Below are 23,888 nucleotides of genomic sequence, written 5' to 3' on the forward strand. Positions count from 1 at the left end.
CTGTGAGTTTACTCTTTTTAAATACAGAACACAGCCCTTTACCCTTTTATTAGTTTACCCAAGATAAATTTATTATTGTTGCTTATTAAGGACTCTAGCTTCCCAACTCAATCCTTCCATCCTCAGTTATTTCACTGTTCTTCTCTGTATTAAGTCCAGTTTGCTAACGCCTTCCTCCTATTGATGGGATTCTAAGTCTGATCTTGCCACAAGCATATCAATTTCCTTTTAGTCCAAAATCCACCTTGGCATTATTGCAACTCCATATATCCTCTTCCCAACCTTTACCCCCCAAGCCTTGCAAAGCATCACAATTTAAGAGTTCTTTGTTTTCCACTGAAATTATGCTTTGTGTTTTCAAGGAACCTTGGCATAGCAATTTCAACCTAGATGGCTATCTGTGACTCTTTCCTGTTTCCCTTTGTAACAAGTTTAGTTTTAGAAAGTTATAAAGCCAATAAAAAGTATGCTATATGTTTTCAGTAAGTCTTCAGCTATTTTCTTCCAATTCCTCACTTCCCATCACATATTTGATTTTTTTTGCTTTTTTGAATAATCAAGCAATAGATATTAGCCCCAAAATAATTTCATTTTGGTCTATACCAAACTTATGTACTAATCCTTTCCTTCTGGTTTACATTCAAATTCTAGAATGACCTGAAGGTTTCCTTAAAATGTTTCTTCTGACTTTTACAGCAGTCCTAAAAATAAAACAATTTCCTTGTAACTTCCAAACTACACAATTCCCTCCTTCTCCCTTTACAGTTACACAATAATTTATATTTTCTTTCTTGTTCTTCAGTTTCAGAGTCATTTAAGGCTGCTCATAACCAAGATAATAACAAATTAAGTTTTTCTGTGAAATTTATGAAACTATCAAAGTAGAGGTATCAGTAAATTACCAGAATACAAATACCACTTTTATAACCTACTTTGAGAAGTGACCACCTCCAACATAATTTATTTATAAGAACTGCTGTGATTTGATGCTCAGGATCTCCCACTGCCTTGCACGTTACAAAAAAGGTAAGAGACTGAGCACTCAGCATGCCTGTAAGAAAATGCCAATCACACTGTTCAAGTTTATTCCCTTTTGGATGAGGACTGGTCATTTTGTTTCCTCCCACCTGTCCCTTCTCTTTGCCTTTCAGTTTTGTACATTACTTCTATAAAAAAACAGGATGCAGGAAAACCAATGCTGAATTATTTGGAATGCTTAAATGTTATGAACCATTAAAGATTCACCCTTTACTCTCTTTTTTATTTCAACCAACAACACTAAATTTTACCTCCACAAGACCAGCTAGCTTTTCTATAGGATTACACAATGGTGCACCCAGAAACACCTTTCATTCAGGCTACTGCGATTCCTCTGGCATCTGCAACAATTCAGGACAGGAGGTTCTAGAGTGCTTTCAGAGCACATATGGGGGGGGCAACTACATTTTGGAAACAAACAGTGTAATTCTTTTTCATTGAAAATGTTGATCCTTTCCCAGTACTGGATTAAAGAGGAAATACTTAGTAAATACTCAGAACTCCACAGAGAGTTTATATTTGCATGACATCTCCAGAAAACGTTTTGATACGCAAAACTGGTTATGTTTCTCCAGGTAGTTGCCCAGTTATCTCCTTTATAATGTAACTGCAGATGAAAGACATTAATTTTCCAAGTAGCTAATATGAGCTAATTTTTTTTTTTTTTTTTATAAGATGAAAGAAGAAATGGGACTGGGTAAGAGAGAGGGATTTCCATACTGCTCTTCCTCTGTGTATGCTCTCATCTGACATCCTTCACTAGCCCACTGCAGGCTTTATGAATTTCCATGCAAATACATCCCCCTCATTCACATCTTTAGTGACTCCACGTTGGTAACTTACTTATTTCCAGTACTGTTGATCTGTAACTAACATAACAGCACCGTAAATTAAGGAGAAAAAGAAAATTAAAACTAATATTTGTGATTAACAAGCCAAATCAACAGCTCAACTTTGTACAACCTGCTTCCAGCCCCACACCTTGTCTGACACTCCTTCTCCTGCTTCCATCTTCCTTCCCAGCACACTCACTTCTGCTTTATAACTACTACCCCAGGTTACAGCTTCCTCTAATAAACCTGGGGTGCTAGTGAGGGCCCTCAGCCTGTTGCTCTGAGATGTGCTGGCTACACTGGAGCACACTTGAAGTCTTACAGAGAGGAGCCAGGGGCTCCTGAGGTAATAGGAGCCAACAGGGATACACCAATGAAATACCTCAAAGGAATTAAGGGGTGTTCCTCTAAGAAGGTGACATGGCTGACAGCCCAGCTGAAGTGCCTCTACACCAATGCACGCAGCATGGGCAACAGACAGGAGGAGCTGGAAGCCACCATGTTGTTAGAAAGCTACGACCTAGTTGCCATTACTTAAACTTGGTGGGACGAATCCCATGACTAGAGTGCAGCTATCAATGGCTACAGGTTATTCAGAAGAGACAGGCGAGGAAGGAGGGGTGGAGGCATTGACCTCTACATCAAGCAATGGCTAGAGTGTGAAGAGCTGTCTCTGAAGAATAGCCACGAGCAGGTTGAAAGCTTATAGGTAAGAATTAGAGACCAAGGCAACAAAGGGAACCTTGCGGTTGGTGTTTACTATGCCTGATCAAGGGGAGCCTACTGATGAAGCCTTCTTCCTCCAGCTACAGGAGGCATTGCGCTCGAAGGCTCTCGTCCTGCTGGGGGACTTCAACCACCCCAACGTGCTGGAAAAGTATAGCACAGCAAGCTGTAGGCAATCCAGGAGACTCCTAGAGTGCATCAAGGATAACTTCTTAAGCCAGGTAATAGACAGCCCTACCAGAGGGGATGCGATACTGGACCTGATAGTCATGCCAAGACTAGAGGCAGCCTGGGCTGCAGTGATCATGCACTGGTAGAGTTTGCGGTCCTCAGGGATATGGGTCAGGCGAAGAGCGAAATCAGGACCCTGAATTTTAGGAAAGCAAAATACCAGCTGTTCAAGGAATTAGTCAATTCCTAGGAAATTAGTCAATTTCCTTGGGAAACTGCCCTCAGGGACAAGGGAGCAGAACAGAGCTGGCAGACCTTTAAGGATGTTTTCCATAGAGCACAAGAGCTCTCGATCCCCAGGTGTAAGAAATCAGGCAAGAGAGGGAGGAGACCAGCATGGCTGAGTCAAGACCTGCTGGTCAAACAAAAGGGCAAGAAGGAAATGCACAGGCAGTGGAAGAAAGGACAGGTATCCTGGGAAGAGTACAAGGATGCTGCCCAGTTGCGTAGGGATGGGGTAAGGAAGGCCAAGGTGCAGCTGGAGCTGAACTTGGCAAGGGATGCTAAAAATAACAATCAATGACATAGTGGGATCGAGTGCACCCTAGGCAAGTTTGCAGATGACACCAAGCTGAGTGGTGCGGTTGGCACACCTGAGGGATGGGATGCCATCCAGAGGGACCCAGACAAGCTCGAGAAGCGGGCCCGTGTGAATATCATGAGGTTCAACAAGGCCAAGTGCAGGGTCCTGTACCAGGACAACCCTCAGTATCAGTACAGGTTGGGGGATGAAGGGATCCAGAGCAGCCCTGAGGAGAAGGAATTGGGGTGTTGGTGGATGAAAAGCTGGACACGAGCCAGCAATATGCGCTCACAGCCCAGAAGGCCAACTGTGTCTTGGGCTGCATCAAAAGAAGCGTGGACAGCAGGTTGAGGGAGGTGATTCTCCCCCTCTACTCTGCTCTCCAGAGACCCCACCTGGAGTACTGCATCCAGCTCTGGAGCCCCCAACATAAGAAGGACATGAACCTGTAGGAGTGGGTCCAGAGGAGAGCCACAAAAATGATCAGAGGGATGGAACACCTCTCCTATGAGGAAAGGCTGAGAGAGTTGGGGTTATTCAGCCTGGAGAAGAGAAGGCTCCAAGGGAGACCTTATTGTGGCACTTCAGTACTTAGAAGAGGCTTATAAGAAAGATGGGGACAAACTTTTTAGCAGGGTCTGTGGTGATAGGACAAGGGGTAATGGCTTTAAACTAAAAGAGGGAAGATTTAGACTAGATACAAGGAAGAAATTTTTTACAATGAGCGTGGTGAGACACTGGCACAGGTTGCCCAGAGAGGTGGTAGATGCCCCATCCCTGGAAACATTCAAGGTCAGGTTGGACGAGGCTCTGAGCAACCTGATCTAGTTGAAGATGTCCCTGCTCATTGCAGGGGGGTTAGACTAGATGATCTTTAAAGGTCCCTTCCAACCCAAACTATTCTATGATTCTATGATCACTCAGTGGTTCCCAAGTGTGGACAATAACATACATGAATTTCTCCATCCTGTCAGTTTTCTTTGTCTTCATCTCCTGTCACAGAATATGGGAAGCAGCAAGGTATCCTGTTTTCCCAATCACAGACAAGCAGGTCACATTCTTCATTTCTGAATCACCATGAGACCACTGTTAAGGGTTCCTTTCCAAACTATGTCTGTCTCTTGCCTTTAGCCGGGAGTGCATACTTCACACTTGAAACTTCATACAGAAACACACAGCCGCCTCTATCTTCAGACAGGCAGACTGCTCTTTTGGCTTCCATTCAAGTGTCTACTCGTGCTTTAGTTAATAATTCTTCTCTTCAAAGGTGACAGATCTTGGAACTCTCCTCCATCCCAGAGATTCACATCCTTACATTCCTGCATTGTACAAGTGGGGCTGCCAAAGCCATCCCAGTGTCACTGAGTGGATTCATATTTGTAAACAGCTTTTCTTTTTCTACTTAGATATTCACACCCTACTTCACAATGCCTGTGAACCAATCACTTTTAGTAGGACTTACATTCCTTAACTACATTAGGTGAGCTCTTAAGTAGTACTTAAGATATCGAAACAGTTTTTGACATACAAGGTTCTTCCAATAACTCTTCAAATCCCTTTGTCTCTCAAGGGATTGTTAGCACTAAAACAAAAAAAATTGCAAATTGCCTTCCCTTCATTCTAACCAGAGTCACTCAGGCTACAGCATGTGCTCTGCACATTAGTAGCATTTAAGATAAAAAAAATGAACTAATATCTGTGTCATATGAGATGTACTCATATTTTCAGAAGTTAACTGAACACTAACAGAATGGTTATTTTAACTGCAATTTGCTACAGGTCTTCATTCCAATCCTTCCACTTCTTGAAGCATCTTACCAGTTCCATCATCTGCATCATTCTGACCAGTCTCCCAAATCTCTGATTTTGTCCCAAAGCCATCAGTGGCAGAAGACTCCGTATAGTCTGCAGGGTTAAATGTCCTAAAGTTTTAAAAGTTAAGAAATGGAAGAGAACACATGGGTCATTCAATGAACGTAAGTGTCATCATCTTTAGCTGAAGTTGTATTAGATTTAATATCTCGATTTCCACATAATTTATCTTGATAGATTTGGTTTCAAAATAAGTTTTTCCTCTATGAGCAAACACAGATAAAAAAGGGAGAAGAGACAAGAAGAAAGAAGAGAAAAAAGTGAGGAGACTGAAAAAAAAAATTACCGTAGAGAAACTGAATCAAAACAACAATTCCTGAAAGAGCAGTTAACAGCATACCTACTCCTCCCAGTCTTATAAAGCATTATTTATATGCACAACGATAAGCCCCTCTCAGTTGATAGTTTCTCAGCAGGTGTCTGACTGATGAGAAACCAGTATCATATCCTTTCAGAGTACCAGACCTGCACAGGACAGGAGTTGGAGCATCAGTAAGATTACTTCAGAATGCACTCCTGACACCAATGCCAAAACACACAGATGCAGCTAAAAGGTGAAAAAGGATTATTGAAGAAAAATCTCTTTTTATTTTATAATCTAGAAGTATGAACAAAAAGGATTATTAGAGAAGCCTTCTTCATGACATCACTGATATTACATGAAATGTTATTAAAGGCAAACACTGAGTGAAAGTAGTGGAGGCTACACTTCTCTGAAGCAAGTTATTCCAAGAAAACTGAGAACAAACTTTAGAGCTGCTGAGTAACTTCTACTGATTCTGTTTTAGGGTCAATGTATGTCCAAACAGCTAAAGCATGAAACCTCAAAAACAGGAGAAAGCTTATAATCACAAGTCTTTCTGGTTTTATATTGAACTTGGACATTCTACATTACACTGAAACAAGTCTTTTTTTAAGTTGACCTAGGACTATACACACCACACAGAACTTTCAGCCTCCTAGGCACTATGTGGCTGCTGCTGATGGAGAACCCATTTGTACCTAAGTGTGAGATATTAACATTGAGTGAACTTACATTAGGTTTGTACAGGTGTGTCTAGTTAGAAATACTGGTTTAAGACAAAAATAGCTCATTAATCATCTAACAGATCTGTGAATTTTTGCATCCATATTGGTTTATCAAACATATAGCAATATTAATACATACAGCAGCAATATTAATATTGTCACTTAATATTGCCACTGAGTTTGATCCTTGCCATAATCTGTGCTCTGCATGTTTCTTACCCCATGCCTTGGGCTGAAAACCTCCCTGCTCCTCTCCCTCTGCCACGTCCACACCCTAGGAGAGAAAACACCATTTAACAGCAACAGCAGAGGAGCTGCCAATCACTAGTCTGTCACATTAGAAAATACTATGGTCAAAGAAGAAAACTACCATAAGTTAAATCATTTACTTCCCAAATTTCCTCACAGGAGAATGTTTCCCTAACACACAAGAGTAAGCCACAGTTCATCTAAGACTATGTGTATGTTTCAGTAGGACTTGGAATTCTTTGCTATCTTTTCTGTATCTAGTGAAGTATCTCCAAATGCCAAGACTCACCTAAAGAGCCATCCCATGAGACTGCTATTGCCAAATCATTAGACATTATTCAAAATTTTGTCTCTACTTTCTCACTCTTGCCTAAGATGTTCTAGAATCCCAGCCTCCCTGTGTACCCTGGATCTCTCAAGAAATTCCCTGTCACTCTTGTCTGAGGAGAAAGTTTAAATACTCCATTTGTTTCCTTCTCTGACTCAGCCCACCTGTCCACCCCTACCCTCCTGTGCCAAACTGCGACCACACATTCCTTCTGCTTCCCCCTTAATCATAGTTACTGATATGAAAATTACCCAATTCAAATTACTCAAACTTACTTGTTACCGTCCACAAGAACATTCATTTCTATTTTAACAACAACAAATATTTGTTGCCTCCAATTTTGGTTACCAGCCTCAGTTTACATGCTTCTTGAAACAGTGAATAGCTTTATTTTTGCATGTTGCATAGTGCCAACAAGGCATGAAAATTTTTGTATTACTTAACCATCCATAAAGCACACACCTACATAAACTGTTAGAAACTATTTCTTACATGTGGCATATTTCTACGTAGATTTTTTTTTCCTCCTTTTTAGGACCTCAATATCTGAGGCTTTTCCAGTTTGTTGTTGGGATGTTGGTTTTTTTTTTTTTGAGGAAGACTATGAATATTATTTTATATTACAAAAACAGGAGGAGGTCAAGAGCTGCAGACTGAAAACAAAGCGATGTTTATTTTAATGACAAAATTATGTGGTAATTATAAGTAACCAAGCAACTACAAGTTTATCAGAGCACAAAAGTTATAATCCTAAATCACCAATACACTGGTTGTCCAAACATCAGAATTACCCATGATAGGCTGTTCAGATTTGGATCAAAATTACCCCTTATTTTCAGGGGACCACCTAAACTGAATAAGAACAGTAGCTCCAGGACATGGTAAAACCACTTTAGGAAGTTCCTATTTTAATGACTTTCCTTTTCCTCCCCTCACCACTCGTTCTTATCCTTGCCCTAGTTCACTGTCCAAGTTTTAAAAGACATTCCTGGACTTCTAAAATGTCTACTACCTATATTTTCAAGGATTTCTTAAAATCATCAAAACAGCAAAATAGTTTTATCCACATTTTAATGAAAGAGTTTACCCATATCCTATACAAGATGACAACTGCTAGCTACAGAGGAACCATAGAAACCTGCAGAGGAAGGACTCACATCCAGGAACACAGAAGCACTAGACCCCCAGAAGCACTGAAGTCTGAGACTAGGCCAGGCCTGCTATCTCTACATTTTCCCCTCTGCTCTCTTTTCACAATTGATTGGAGAGAGGACAAAAAGAGGTTAGGAAAGACGTAACAACAGCTGCAACCTGGCAATCGACATCCCTCTTCACCAAGCCCACATGTGAAGCTGTGCTCTTTGCTCTGCCATAAACAACAGTGCCCCAGACCCTGCTGTACCCAACTGATTTTAACTCAGCCTCTGAACCTCCTCACTCAGTCCACCTATTCTAGTGCTCTTCTCTCCTTCACCCACCTAAAATCCACAATCTGGGAAGCTGATCCGTGGCATAACGGGGTTACAGCTCTCAGATGCACAGAAGTCCATGCACTCTGGAATATCTTTGTGACCAGTAAATAATTTTTTTTTTTAAGAATAGAACCAGCTAAACAAGTTTACTTGGGGACACTGTAGGGGCCATCTATGTAATAAATTTACTTCCTACAGCTATCAACACAGCATTAAACACCATTTACTAATTATGCACAGAAGAGAGATCAACAGGGTTTTTTTGCAAGATCAGCTATAAGACCGATTGGGAGCTCCGAATCACGGAAACAGTCAAGCAGAAATATTTTTGAGTGAGGCTGATATTAAGTACAGAGAAATTAGCTGGAATAGCTAGCACGGAAGTACAAATAGATTTTAGAAGAGGAGGTAAGTCTCCCCAGCCTCCCAAGTGCAAAAGTCTGAAAGAATAACCTTAGCATAGAGTTCAAGATCCTTAGGGCAGTGAGGAAGGTGGGCAGCAAGCTCCCTACCCTGGGCTTCAGAAGAGCAGACTTTGGCCTCTTGAGGGACCTGCTTGGCCAGGGTTCCATGGGAAAAATCCCTGCAGGGGAGAGGGGCCCAAGAGAGCTGGTTAGTATTCAAGGATCACCTTCTCCAAGCTCAGGAGCAGTGCATCCCAAGAAAGAAGTAGTCAGGCAAAAAATGCCAGGAGGCCTGCACGGATGAACAAGGAGCTCCTGGACAAGCTCAAAAGCAAAAAGGAGGCCTACAGCGGGTGGAAGCAAGGACGGGTAGCCTGGGAGGAATACAGAGAAGCTGTCCGAGCAGCCAGGAACCAGATTAGGCAAGCTAAAGCCCAGACAGAATTAAAACTGGCCAGGGACATCAAGGGCAGCGAGACAAACTTCTATAAGTACGTCGGGTAAAGGCAAGACTAGGGAAGATGTGGGCCCTCTCCGGAAGGAGACAGGAGACCTGGTCACCCAGGATATGGAGAAGGCTGAGGTGCTGAATGACTTTTTTGCCTCGGTCTTCACCGGCAAGGGCTCCAACCACACCACCCAAGTTGCAGAATGCAAAGGCAGGGTCTATGAGAATGAAGAACTGCCCACTGTAGGAGAAGATCAAGTATGAGACCATCTGAGGAACCTGAAGGTGCATAAATCCATGGGACCTGATGAAATCCATCCACGGGTCCTGAGGGAGCTGGCAGATGAAGTCGCCAAGCCGCTTTCCATTATATTTGAGGAGTCACGGCAGTCTGGTGAAGTTCCCACTGACTGGATGTCCTGGTTTGAGGTAAAACAGAACCAACTTTCTGTTCAGTAATTTTACTTCTTAGCTAGGCCTCTTCTAATGCTCTGAAATCAACAGCACATTGTGCAGAAAACAGTTCGTTCTCAGAGTGATAAGACCAATGTTTACAATTAGTGCCAAGGAATGGCATGCAGCGAGGCTCCTGCTTATACTTATTGCTATAACAACCAAGGTCAGCTAATTTTGTTACTTGCCCTGTTGGAGGGTCAGAAGCGGAAAAGCATAGAGGGGTCCCACCTGCAGGGAGGAGCAGACAGGACAGGTGACCCAAAACTGACCAACAGGGGTATTCCATCCCATCTGCCCCATGCTCAGTATAAAAGCTGAGGGATCAAAGTGTCAGTCTCTTCTTTACCAGCTGATATCCGAGGAGGACCCTGTCTGTTCATCTGCCTTCGATCCCGATCCATGGGTTCCTGACTCCAGCTCTGGAATCCAGTTCCCACCCATTGCTGAATCCAGTCTGGGACTTCCCCAGTGCCTGCTGGTGACGTCATCCTGGGAGCTTTATATGTTTTTGTATATACTGTATCTATTTCATTATTTCCTTTTCAATTTCATTAATAATATTTCATTGAAGTAGTTTAGTTCCTTCTAAACTCATAAATCTCTTTGTCTCTCCTCCTCTCCATGTGTGAGAGGTGGGGGTAGAGCATCTGTCGCTAGCCATTGGCAAATTTAGCCAAAGGCACAACACTGAAAAGGGGGAAATATAACCCCCATTTTCAAAAAGGGATAATACCTATGTTTATAGTTAATGCCAAGGAATGGTACGCAGAGAGGCTCTTGCTTATACTTATTGCTATAACAACCAAGGTCAGCTAACTTTGTTATTTCCCCCTCTACTCTGCCCTGGTGAAGCCACATCTTGGAGTACTGTATCCAGTTCTGGGCCCCCCAGTTCAAGATCAAGGAACTACTGGAGAGAGACCAGCAGAGGGCTACAAAGAGGATCAAGGGAATAGAGCACTTCTATTATGAGGAAAGGCTGAGAGACCTGTGACTCTTTAGCCTGGAGAAGAGAAGACTGAGAGGGGACCTCATCAATGCTTACAAATACCTAAAGGGCGGGTGTCAAGAGGATGGGGCCAGGCTCTTCTCAGTGGTACCCGGCAACAGGACAAGGGGCAACGGGCACGAACTGGAACACAGGAAATTCCGTCTGAATGGGAATGAGTGCACCCTCAGCAAGTCTGCTTGGTAAAGGTGGTCATGTACAGGATTTCAGGCTCTGTGTCAGCCTCATTCAGATACCTGCTTGTAACTTTGAGTTCAGTATTGAGTGCATCCTCAGCAAGTTTGCTGATGACACCAACCTGTGTGGCACAGTCAACACACTGGAGGGAAGGGATGCCATCCAGAGGGACTCAGACAGGCTGGAGAGGTGGGCCTGTGCAAACCTCAGGAAGTTCAACCAGGCCGAGTGCAAGGTCCTGCACCTGGGTCATGGCAATCCCAGGCACAAATACAGGCTGGGTGGAGAATGGCTTGAGAGCAGCCCTGAGGAGAAGGACTCGGGTGTTGGTTGATGAGAAGCTCAACATCAGCCAGCAGTGTGTGCTCACAGCCCAGAAAGCCAACCGCATCCTGGGCTGCATAAAAAGAAGTATGGCCAGCAGGAAGGATGGGGAGGGACTCTTTATCAGGGACTGTAGTGATAGGACGAAGGGTAACGGCCTCAAACTGAAAGAGGGTAGATTTAGATTAGATATTAGGAAGACATTCTTTACTGTGAGGGTGGTGAGACACTGGAACAGGTTGCCCAGGGAAGTTGTGGATGCCCCATCCCTGGGGGTGTTCAAGGCCAGGTTGGATGGGGCTTTGAGCAGCCTGGTCTAGTGGGAGGTGTCCCTGCCCAGGGCAGGGGGGTTGGAACTAGATGATCTTTAAGGTCCCTTCCAACCCAAACCATTCTGTGATTCTATAGATGGGAAGGCCATCCTAAAAAAAAGATATTCCTTGACTCCTTTCCAAGCCGAAGTTTACACCCTCAGTTTAGCAAGCAAAGATTAAGGGCAGAGCAATTTCAGCTAGGATGTGGATGCATTTTTGCTTTCTGTTAATCAGTCAGTAACATTTATCTACTTCAAATCCCTGATCTCCTTCCTGCAATCAGTGGTGTTTGTACACTGTATACCTACTACCCTATAAAGTTGCAAGGAATGTCACACAGTCATTAACAGATCTACTGCACAAGGAAGCTAGTGCCTACAGCACCAAGGCTGAAATACTCAGTATCAGGGGGTTCCCCCCTCAGTAAACAGCACATTATCACCCCAGTGACAATCCCATTTCTGCTATTTTCAGTCCGTAACATTTCTTAAAATTAGGTTGTTCTACAGTGAAGCAGTAATACAAGGGCCCTGCAAATCTTCCCCTAGAAAGCAACCAGTAAGATAACTCCAACCTGTGAAGGTAGCTTAAAATAGCGAGACAGTGCGTTGCTCAGATATTAGCTGACCCCTATTTTTGTATCCAATGCCTAGATTCCTACACAGACAGTGCATGAAACATTTCTAAAAAAGGGTTCTGTGGTGATTAACAGCAATCTATTTACTTTCAGCTCAAGTACTTTATCCCATATTAGACTACTCTGTGTAACAAAAAGACTACTGAATGAAATGGCAGGAAGCTTTTTTTTTATTATTTCTACTAATATCCAAAGAAAGAAGGTCATGCATCCTGAAATACTGAGAAGTGAATTACACAGCTTTATACAACTCCCTGTAGATTTCAGGGGCTTGCATTATAAAATTAAATTAGGTATTTTCTGCCACAGAATATATACACTTGTAATACAATTATCCTGAAGTCGTTCAAGGGGTTTATCACAGACAGTTGAGAACACTTCATTAAGATACTTTGCTCACATGAATGTACAGTCTAAAATATTTGGTAGATACGGTAATACTATGTACACTAAGCCAGCGAACAGAAATTGGTTGAAGTTGTTCCTATTTCTTCAGTCAGATATGTCAGTTTGATCTGATGATTAAGCGCTTTGACTGGAGACATGATATTCATCTAGAGAGCTACAGCGTTGACAACAAAAGCAGTGTATCGTTCATAAGGTTACAAGGCAAGAAATAGACTGCATTTGAAATTAACCTCTAAGTTTCACCCAACAATTAAAAAAAATCCTACCTTTGTATTTATAATTTGAGTATAAAGGATTATTTTATAAAACAACAAATCAAGAGACTTACATTCCATCTATTAACAGTACTAACATACCAAAAACTTTAGCTGTGAACTATACCACATCCTCCCCTGCAAAGCTACCTCTCTGCATGCACCATTTGGTATTTGCTGATTCACAGGCACAACCTGTGCCTGAACATTCTCAAAACCCTATGGAAGCTACGTGCCTTTGCATCTTTCCACTCCTTCAAGATGCATATATTGAGACAATGAAGCTGGATGTGCTTGTCTTTGAATGCTGGATATTCCAATCCAAATTACTGGATAGTCCGAAGAGAATCGTTTGAAGGCAGAATTTTTCATGAGTCAGACATTGCTTAAGTACATTAGCTCTGCTGTGCGCTTTATCAATTTAACTCATTTAATACCCACCTCCACACACAATCTGCGCTGTACCTAGGTTACTCATTTTCATTCCTCCTGCTCTAAGAAAAAACAAGCCTCTTTCTACTCAAACCCATGAAAATCCAAAACAACTACACATCCCTTGATTCCACATCAAATCCATTTTCAACATCTTTCCTATCTCTTCTACAGGATAGGATCAGAGTTGTACCTAAGACTCCGCAGTATTCTTTTTCCACAGTTCTCCTCATCAACTCTTCCATGCCAAATTCCTTCTCTTACCAAAAAGCCTCTAAAGGTGGCTTGTACTTTCTCTGATTTGGTACCAAAACCAGAAGGCAAGCCTGGCAACCAGATCCACCCCAAAGAAACAGCACAAGTACACATCAAATCCCTCCCCGAGAGTCCTACAGATGGAAACTTGTAGTCTCCTGCCGCCGAGGTACGTTCTGAGGAGCCCAGTACACTCCTACTCACAAGAGGCTGGCATGAGTCCATCTAGGAAAACAGCTCTCCATAGCCAGAGCACACCAGCCTGCTACACAGGAAATTACCATAAAGGTTATTTGCGTCAATTCTTTTAAGATGTTTTGAGACCAAGATACAACAAGGGGTAAGGGAAGGGGACGCACCTAAATTAAAGGTGGCTGAAGTGCTTATGGAATCAAAGGATAACTAACAAATGCTTAAAAAGAAGCGTTTAAAGAAATAAATGGGAGAGTTCCATTTCAGGACATGAAATCAGTGCCAGTCTCACACCAATGCCACCATCTCACCTCTCCCACGACCACGTTTCCCACGGTCTGAAGGCTTGTCTCTCTGATTGTTGTCCACTCCATTCTCTTCAGCTCTAACTATGGAGAGAGGACAACTTAAGAGAAGCTTTAGAGACTCATACATGAGACAATATAGCCATCTGCTTAACCTGAACCCCAAAAGGCAAGATTTTAAAGTGGACTGGTCAACAGATCTCGGTCACCCCTCTTCTTTGTGGGCCTAACTACACAAGCAAGTTATGTTTACTTTGCACTGGACAATTAGGAAGCAAAATATCTAATAAGAGGAAAACGTCCCTCAGCAGACACTTCTGGTTCAGGTTTTTTTTTGGGAGGGGGGAAAAGTGGTGTTTTGCAGCCTACACTATAAAATTAATTATGACCTCACCTCTTTAATGAGGTAGGAAATAAAGCTGCCTCATACTATGCTTCCTTGATAACACACTGAGTGACAACAGTGAAAGAATAAGGGATAACCAAGAACAACTCTTCTCCTGTCTGCCCATACCACATTCCTGTACAACCAGGGAAACTTAAAAGAACTCTCCTCTGTATTTAAATCAGAGGGATGACAACTGGGTGAAGGTGAGGCATTAGAAAAACACTGCAACTTAACTATTTTGTGGAAAACTCCTGAGGAGGTACTCTGAAAGATGGCTGGCTCCTTGAAGGAGGAAGGAAGAAAAAAAAAAAAAAAAAGACTGTCTGCTTAAAACTGCTGAGATTTTGTACTGCACAACTTTTCCTGATGGCAGCAATAAAATCATTAACGCTTGGAGACTGTGAAGCTGGGAAGAGAACATCAAGATTTGGTAACCATCTGAAAAATCTTTAATTCCAGTTTACAAAAACAGACAAGCAGCATTTGGCTCTGGCAAAAATTTTGCCTCTCACTTTCATTTTGATGGATCCAACTTCAATTTGTTCTAAGCATAGCTGCAAGTTTTATTAATATTTTTTCCTAACTTAATGTTCCTCTATTGTACAAAGATTCACAATGTCTCCACTGGCACAATATTTGAATATATTCCAATAATGTATTAGAAGAGTTGGCTAATATTGTAAATATTTTTATATTTTTCCTGCTTTTAAGTGAAAAGCTAAACATTTTTTTTCATTCTAGTTTCTCTGCTCATCTATCAGTGTTGTGTATGGCCTTTGCAGGCAATGTATACAGCTTTGATACTGCTGATAAAACTTAAAGAAAAAAGCAACACGTATCCAATGGTGATCTAATGTGATGCTACCTAACTTGGAAACATCAGTCTGCTTTTGTACAATGTATTATTGCACCTGTATAAACTGTAGCAAATTTTTAAATGTTTCAATTCTCAAAGAATTATCTCTGTTGTAGAAACTCACCTTTGGTTGGCCTATGTGAGTAATATATGAGATTAATAATGATCCCAGTCTTTTTATTCCCCTTATGAGAAGATGAGAACATCTTCAGATTCTCCCACTCATAAAAGGAGACAGAGTCAAAGTTGAATAAATTTTTCATTAAAAGAAACAAAAGAGTGTATCAGCTGTGCAGCAAGATACTTGCTCTCAAGCAATCTTACAAAGACTCAATTCTAAAACCTACATGAAGAACAGCAATTTGTACAAGATCAATTAATTAAAAAAGGACAGAAATTTAAATTAAATTGAGTGTCTCTGAATAAGCACAGACCATCCCAAAACCAAGTCATGTAGACAGATCAAGCATACCTGTTGCACAAACAAGTTACAATCCCTTCAGCGCTGAGCTATAGCTCAGACAGACTTTATTCCATTAAACATTTGTTCTCAACTCAGTCAGTTTCAGCTGCAAGAAAAGTGTCTAAATCTTTAAAAATTAACCCTTATACGTACACTCTCGGCCACGGCTGCCTCCTCTTCCCCGTCGGTTGGAACTTCCCCGTCCGCGACTTACTTCTCTGTCCCCTCGTTTTTCTCTGTTCTCTTTGTTTTCTGAACTTTCCTTTCCAAGGCTTTTCTTCTTTCCTCCTACAGTCTCCCAAGATGTCTATTAGGATAGAATAGAATTAGATACAAAAGTCAAAAAGGAAGAGATAGCTCTCAATGCATACTTCAACCTCGTACCCCTACAGTTCATGAAAAAAAAAAAAAAAAAAACAACACCACACAGGTAATTTGCATAACATCACATATGTAATACCTTGCAAACTACATGGATAGAAATGGAAACAGAGGCTGTATTTTTGAGAAGAGATGAGAAATAAACAGGTTTCAGAAGTTGGATTTTCTCACGGAACGTGAGAATCCCAAATATTTCTGGCTATAATGGACTTTTATTAGTTCAAGGAAGCCTAGATACGACCACAATGCAGAAAAATCTGCAAAGCAAGCAACAGTTTCCCTCTCAACTACCTCCATAAATCTAGCAAGGGAGCATACACAAAGCTATCTTTTTCTCCCAAGGAAATGAAAAAAATTCTTATAACCATCATTGAACAAGACACTGCTGAGAATAAGTACATGGCCTAAGGAAGGATGGGGAGGAGGAAGTAAAACTATTATCCAGATGTACTAGAATTCAAGCACCAAGAGACAGAATGGCAGAAGAACAACAACTTGTGAAAACTGGGGCCATAATAAGCCAGACCATCCACTCTTAACAGCTACAGCTCATCACACACAGCAAAATACAGGAAAAACTATGTCTAAACAAGACAAGGGACTAAGGTCCAAACATTCAGCTTTAATATTAAGCTCCATCTTTAAAATAAATTCAGGGATCATATCAGCTCTATAGGAGTTGAAAATAAAATTACTAAAATACTTGCTAAGAATAGCACAGCAACTCATATATTATGCAATTGCATGTTTAGTCTGTTGAGCCATAGTTGCAAAGCAAAGAAAGGTATTATCTGCAAACCATTAAGATGGCAGATAGGTTTATATATACGTCCCCATCTCTAGGAGCTTATAGTCTAGGTAAGGTATTTAAGCAGGAAATTTGCATATGCAAATAAGGTGTCATCAACTGTGAAGCACTAAAGCCATGACCTCTGACAGGCATCTGCATCAAACAAAAAAGGTTGGCTATCAGTACTTTTATCCTGTCCTATCTCTTCTCAATTCAGACAACAGCAACTTGGAAGCCCTCACGAGGTAGGCAACGACCAGCTAGTCCGAGCTGCCTAGAATTGAGAAAACTAATGCTATTGAGAAAGCAGGTAACAAAGCAGTTTACAAGTATAAACTCAATGTTTCGGTGTCTCCTTTGAGAGAATAAGTACTAAAAGAACGGTGACTTTATAATTTTTGACATGGTATAGGTGAGAAAGAAGGCTGAAATCACTTTTCAATTTCATCTCCAGTACAGAAGACTACACCACCATAAGCCAACTTAAGTGAAGCACAGACAGCACAGATTAGAAGTATAAAACTACATGTTTGAGCAAACCCTTCAAGTTGGAGGCCCACAAACTTCCACTTATAACCATTTGCTAAAGTAAGAAAGCATTTAACGTTCTATCAACTAGAAAACTATTTTCAACTAGAAAATGGCAAATATGAGAACTACAAGAGAACACAAAACCAGCACGTTACCAAGACAGATTTAATCAAGGTGAGATGCTCTCTTCTACTCACAACTTACCAGCTCACTCAGTATTATATACTTCTGTGTTTTAGATGACCTCAACTCTTATAAATGAAAAGGGGATAGAAAAGAAAAACCACCAATTTAGATGAGATGGAATCTAGTTTACTGCCTCGGATAAACTGTAAGAAGTCCCTCCAGCAAAAACTTCAATCGCAGCAAGACATGTTTTCCTGATATCTCTTGAGATAAAAAATTGCTCTGTGCAACATTATAAGGGACATTATTTGTTGTAATATAAACATTGTTTAGTCTCCTCTTTCTGTTTTTCAATAAAGTCATGCAAATGAGCAACACAGTGAAAGGAGCAACTACTTGCTGTATCTTCTGCCATTAGTAGCATTGTCAATGCAACTTTCAGATGTGGAAACCTCCTCCAACTTCAACACTGGTAATGCACACCTACAGAAGTTGCATGACTTAAAATTCTGCCTGCCCTTTAGGTTTACAAAGATTGCCCTTTGTGGCAAACACTTAGACTCAGGTCTCAGGGTTGTGAAGGTGCTACAGAGTAACTACAAACATTGCAGCAAAAACAGGCCTGTGCCTGACAGAGCACTGAGTTCTACTGCAGAGTTAAAATTGCTGCATGTAAATGAAAGCCAGAGGACTCTGCAAGAGACCAGCTGAACACCCACAACACTTTCAAGGTTCAGCCTACTCTAATGTATGCATGCAGTAGAGAAGCTGCCCTAGTCTCCATTTCCTTCAAAAGAATTTGAACGGAGACATGGAAATCAAAAGCTTTCGAAATATGACTTTCCCAAACACTCCTAAGAAGTAGAAAGGCACAGCAAACAGAGAGAGCTGTTTAATATGAAAGTAAAACCTTACCGTGTCTGAACTTCCTTCCAGCAGTATGTTGATTGCTCTGTTCACATCCCCATTACAATCATGTAGTGCCACTATGCACTCATCCTGGTTTTTTCCCGTCACTTCCATAAGCTGGCAGTAAGAGTCAGACATGTTAAAATACCCAAATTATCATCATAAGAAAATAAGAGTTAGTACCACCACAGATTCCAAGAACGTGCATAGCTACCATGTCAGAGCAAACTAAAATCCTAAATAAAGGTATCTGCATTTTACAAGATCTGCTTGGGATTCAGATAAGAGACAGGATGAAACACAAATTAAATAGTAATCAAGAAAGCACTCTTTTGCACGTTTTTGGGCTGGTTTTTTTTCCTTTAACTTTATGCTCGCAGCAAATGCTGTCAACCCCAGAGAGGGTAAAGATGTAAAATGAAGGTAAAGATATAAAAAGATGTATAGAAGGGTAAAGATGTAAAAGACCAGGATAGTCTTCTCTCCCTCCCCACCAAACATCCCCCTCTTTATCCCACTGTGTGAGAACAGACATAAGGTAATCCATGGCAGAGAACGGATACATCTGGAAAAACATCCAGACTAAGAAAAAGGTTATTTTTCAGCCATATCAGCTCCCTTGATCAACTTCAGCATAAGGCCACACAAAAGGCATAAGCAATAGCTGCTTAAGGAGACCTAGTATTGAATTATGCTCCATGGAGCTGCGGTGCACATCCTGAGGAGCGTGGGATGGAAATAATTAGTCTGTCATAGGACATCCATCAACTTCACCCAAAGAAAAAAAACCTACATGAGCTAGAAATACACACAATGTAAAATATTGGAGATTTCCTAGCAGAACTTAATTCTTATCCTTCCTACCAGCAGAGCTACAGGCACTATATTGATGAGGGTCCTTTGGCTTCAGGAAGTACAAGACACTACTTCTGGCACAGCAACAGAACGAGTTTATAACAAGAACAACAAAAAGCACTTAATAACGCTTCAGAGGAGGTTTTACAAAGGGAAAAAAAAAATAATCAAGAAATCTGCTCCTCTGCTGCATTAATGCATTCACACTAATTCTTCTCTCCTGGGTGTACTCCTAGGTTCTTTGTGAGTTGTGATATGTTCACTAGGGCAAAATTACCAATACCCAGAGCAGAACAGGGACCCGGATTCTCAGTACTGCTTGAATTAATGATCTCAGCTATAATTCAGTAATGGAAGCTTGAGCATCTACATCTGAAACTCAGCATGGTACAGGAAATGGTGTGAGATTTCATTTTCACAGTGTAATTCTATAATTTTAATGCATACACAGATCTGGGAGGTCAGATTATTTTTTTTTTAAATAACACTTCAATTCACCTTTAAGCTATGATTAGATTTTTACTTTTCCTGAAAACCAGCCAAGATATTAGGAAACTCAGTTTACACAGGTGACAAATTTTTCCCATGTGCGTGTAACATGTGGACAAGCTGAATGAACTCCTTATTCTGATGATCATTAAGCATCAGGACCATACTAGAGAGATACAGTCTGGAAGAGACATCAGCACGGATGAGTTTTGGCTTAAAGGCTTGTCTACAAAGGAAAATACACCAGTGTAACTATACAGCCAGAGCTATATTACCATACAGTTTCTTGTAAACAGACTTTATAGTGCAATAAGAGCACCTTTTCCTAGTTAAAATTACATCCTTCTGAAAAAGGTTTCATCTAAATCAGAAACAGACACTCTATCTCCAAAATGTAAGCGAGCTTTGGAGGGCATAAAAACTCTGTACCACAAGAAACATACTTGTTTCACTTTATCTTCGAAATCTGCGTCGTTCTTATCATAGATCATCTGAGCAAGGCGAATCTGTTCTGCTGTTGCCTGAAAAACACAAACATCCAATAAAGTACACAAAAAGTAACAATATATTTTTTAAAAGTATCTCTTAGGGTCACTATATTTTTTTCTCAAAAAGAATATATGCAACAAGCACAGAGGTGCTATGGGGAAGGGATTAACATTTCATCTATGCCCATTTTCTAGTTAAAAATTTATCTGGGACAGAAGCAATTTCAACATGTTCTAACATGTTTGAATCACAGTTAAAGGTCACCACATAGACAAGACAACCATATAATAAAATAGAATTTACCATGGAAACCTACGCTTTGAAACTATTACTTATTTAGTATCTACCACTCCAGAGAGAGTTTTATCATAACAAACTGGCAATGGTATTTCTAAATTAACCACATCTCTGATGATTCCTGCTCACATCACCTTCCACAACTCTCCCAACAACCACCTGACTCTGTAGTTTTATGAGCGCTTTAAAAAAAGAGACTGAGACATGCCTCAAGATTTTGCCCGTGTGTCGTGGTTTAGCCTCAGACAGCAACAAAGAGCCACGTGCCGCTCGCTCGGGCCTTCCCAATACAGGAAGAATCAGAAGAAAAAGGCAAAACTCGTGGGTTGAGACAAAGGCAGTTTAACAGAACAGCAAAGGGAACAAGCAAACAACAACAATAACACGGACAGAGGAATATACAAGGAATATACAGGATTAGGGAACCGCCGCTCCCCACCCGGGCCCAGGATGCCCCGCCTGCCCCAAGCTGTGACTTCCTGCCCCCTCCCCCGGCAGCTCAGGGTGGCCATGGCTCTAGTGGGATGGAATACCTGTGTCCCTGCCGGAGCCTGGGGAGAATTAACCCTGTCCCCGCCGGAACCAGGACACCATGAACAGCTGCACTTATTTTCTTTATAAGCTAATACTGGTCTCTGAAAACTGCTAGAGGATCTTGATATTGATCAAATATTTGGTGCTTCTGTAACGTTTCTGGACAACAAATCCATGCTGGCAACTTCTCCAAAAGCTGAAAGACTAAAATGGATGGATGCAGTAAAGTGCCATAAATCTGTCTAAAGGTCCTCCAGTGATACTCAGTGCAACCTCCCACTGAGAGCATGTCCCATCAGAGGAGCTGCTTGGGGCCAGACAGAGATCCCACAACCTCTCTAATCCATGACCATGTTCATGGTAAACGAATTTTTTTTCCTTTTAACAGATGGAATTTCCAGTGTTCCAACTTGTGCCATTGTCTGGCTTCACCTTTTCTATACTCTTTCATGAGGTATCTGAATAGAAGATACAACCTCGCCTTGCCTTCTTAGGGCTGAACAAATCCATCTCCCTCAGCCACCACTCATTCATCCTGTGATCCAGCCTCTCAACCATCTTTGCAGCTCTTCAGTGGACTTGCTCCCATCTGCCAATGTCTGTCTTGTGCCAGGGAACCGAAAACTGGGCAGAGTACTCCACTGCTGGCTTGCAAATGTCAAAAAAGGGGAAACCACCACTTCTGTCAACCTGCTCACTATATTCCTGCAGCTTTACTTGTTATAAAACAAAACCAAACCCAACTTCATCTGTTGAAAGTCACTTTCTAAATCCACACGTTAGCATGAATCACCACTATGCAAAGTGTTGCAACACAAGGAGATAAGGGCTTGAGCTCACATAATTAATACTGTACAAAACAGAACAGGAGCCCCTCCATGTTAAAGATCAGTCTAGAAAACAGTAAGACGCAGTTTCCCAGGGGAGCACCTCTAGATTGATGCACTCTCTGCCAGCAGAGAACTGAGGCAATTCTTGAATTGAGTCCAATTTTGAGAAGTACCTGACAAGAGAATAATGAGTTGCCAGGAACAGAGACATTTTCAACTCTGTAACCCAGACAAGCATACTTAACTACTCTGCTACTGAGGATCAAGACAATGGGGTAAGAGCTTAATTTCAATCTTGCAGATACTCAAAATAATTTTAGTCTGCTGGTAGATGACCACCTTCATTTCACTTTGTGAAAACACTGCACAAGCAGTTTATGATTTTGTGACTTGCAGATTTGCTGAATCATGCTGTAGAATGCAGCATGCATCTAAGGACGCTTTTCCCACCCACCTAAATTCCTCTATCGACCAAAAATCTTCTAGCATCATGAGGTTGGCATATAGAAGAGCTGAGATCTGAGGACACTGAGGTCACAGAACAGAAATCCTGACACAGGCATAGGCAAAGAATTCCTCACTGATGGGAAATGTTGCTGAAGAACACAAAGCTCCTTCAGAGATAAGAATACAGGAACTTAATGCTGTGCTGGATTACTAAGCAATTAAAGCGAGATATCAAACATACTCTTCCAAAACAGACTATGATTTTCTCCCCATCTTTTCTCAATTTTTACTGACTTAGGGAAGAAATGCATATCATTGCATGCTCACTTTCAACTCAAAGAAGATTATATAGTAGCACATACCTGCACTACTTGTTTCTGTGGTTGTGTTGGCTGTGTGGTTGAAATTTGCATTTTGTCCCGAGTGCCCCGGATACGTTCACTGCCCACCGAAGTCATCATATACAGTATATACAAAACAATGTATGTACAAAATAGAAAATCTGAAAGAGAGAAAAAAGAAAAAACAAAAAAGAGCATGAGTTAAGGCAAGGTACTGATTCAATACCCAAATAATATACAAATGCAGTAGCTTAAACTCTTCCTGCCTCTACCACGAACTCTATACAGAGACTCCTAAGAAAGCAGCTTTAATACACTATTATTAGATTTATCACAGTCTTTACAGTAAAGGGGGAAATGCCATGAATAAAAATCATTTTTGTCAGCTGATTGGGATCCATATAGATCTGTACTTCCAGATGACATCTAAATCTCACAGCTTTTCCATCTGCTACTCTGCTGAAATTCCAGCTGTATCACTCCTTAAATTTCTGTAATACCTGCTGGTCTTGTTTTGATGCCTGGAATTTAACCACTCATATACCTACTCAGAATGCTAACACAAAAATCACATTCACAAACCAGGCCGTTCCTTTCTTCCCTATCATTAAACTGCTTTCCTGCACATATACAGAGGTCGTGGCCAATGTCCACTCTACTTCTCACCCCTCATAAGAGAAATTACAATCCTTGCCTTTAAATACAGACTCTGTAACCAGTATTTTTGTTTTATGTTCTCCCTCATACTTAAAGAAATTATTTACAAAACTACCTATTACCCTGCTTTAAACATACCTTTGCCCTATGGCAACAAAGAAACCCAAAAGAACACTCAAATCACACACGTCACTGCTATCCCGTTTGTGACAGTCAGCTTTCATTCTCACTCATCCTCTACCATTAAAATTACTTTGAAACAAGAAATTTATTATTCCCCCTGTGTTTGTACAGCATCTAACACTGTTAATTGATGAGTATGGTGCACCCAGGCAGAAGGAGATGGGCAAACAAGCAGCCCCAATGTATGAATGTGCCTCAGCACACAACTTGTTCATGCAGCAGCTTTGATGCAAGCTGGTTATCACCAAGCTCGGTGCACAGTAATGCTCAGATGAAAACTGAGCAAACTGCTGTGATGGCATGGATGAGGATGTGTTCAATACCCAACTGCTCACTAGCATTCGCAAGTAATGGGTACTCAACAGTTAAAGTTGCAATGACATGCTTCAGTTTAAACATTGATTCA

General features: G+C 41.2%; 1 protein-coding gene across 7 annotated transcripts in view; it reads right to left on the bottom strand.

Moving 5' to 3' along the window:
• LOC128901946 (ubiquitin-associated protein 2-like) overlaps window positions 1–23,888 on the bottom strand; it is a 131,528-nt gene that overhangs the window by 62,652 nt on the left and 44,988 nt on the right. For all 7 annotated transcript variants that reach the window (XR_008463555.1, XR_008463554.1, XR_008463553.1 and 4 more), the window contains exons 2-8: window positions 22,664–22,803; window positions 20,148–20,225; window positions 18,367–18,477; window positions 15,777–15,930; window positions 13,923–14,000; window positions 6,472–6,526; window positions 5,170–5,273 (exon numbers count right to left, since the gene is read on the bottom strand). Coding sequence is in view for 4 of the 7 variants with exons in the window: in XM_054184134.1 (XP_054040109.1) it covers window positions 5,170–5,273; window positions 6,472–6,526; window positions 13,923–14,000; window positions 15,777–15,930; window positions 18,367–18,477; window positions 20,148–20,225; window positions 22,664–22,762 (679 nt within the window). In the remaining 3 variants the exon portion in view is untranslated. The remainder of the gene's footprint in view (window positions 1–5,169; window positions 5,274–6,471; window positions 6,527–13,922; window positions 14,001–15,776; window positions 15,931–18,366; window positions 18,478–20,147; window positions 20,226–22,663; window positions 22,804–23,888) is intronic.

Source organism: Rissa tridactyla, chromosome W (genome assembly GCF_028500815.1).
Source record: "Rissa tridactyla isolate bRisTri1 chromosome W, bRisTri1.patW.cur.20221130, whole genome shotgun sequence".
Classification (NCBI taxonomy): domain Eukaryota; kingdom Metazoa; phylum Chordata; class Aves; order Charadriiformes; family Laridae; genus Rissa; species Rissa tridactyla.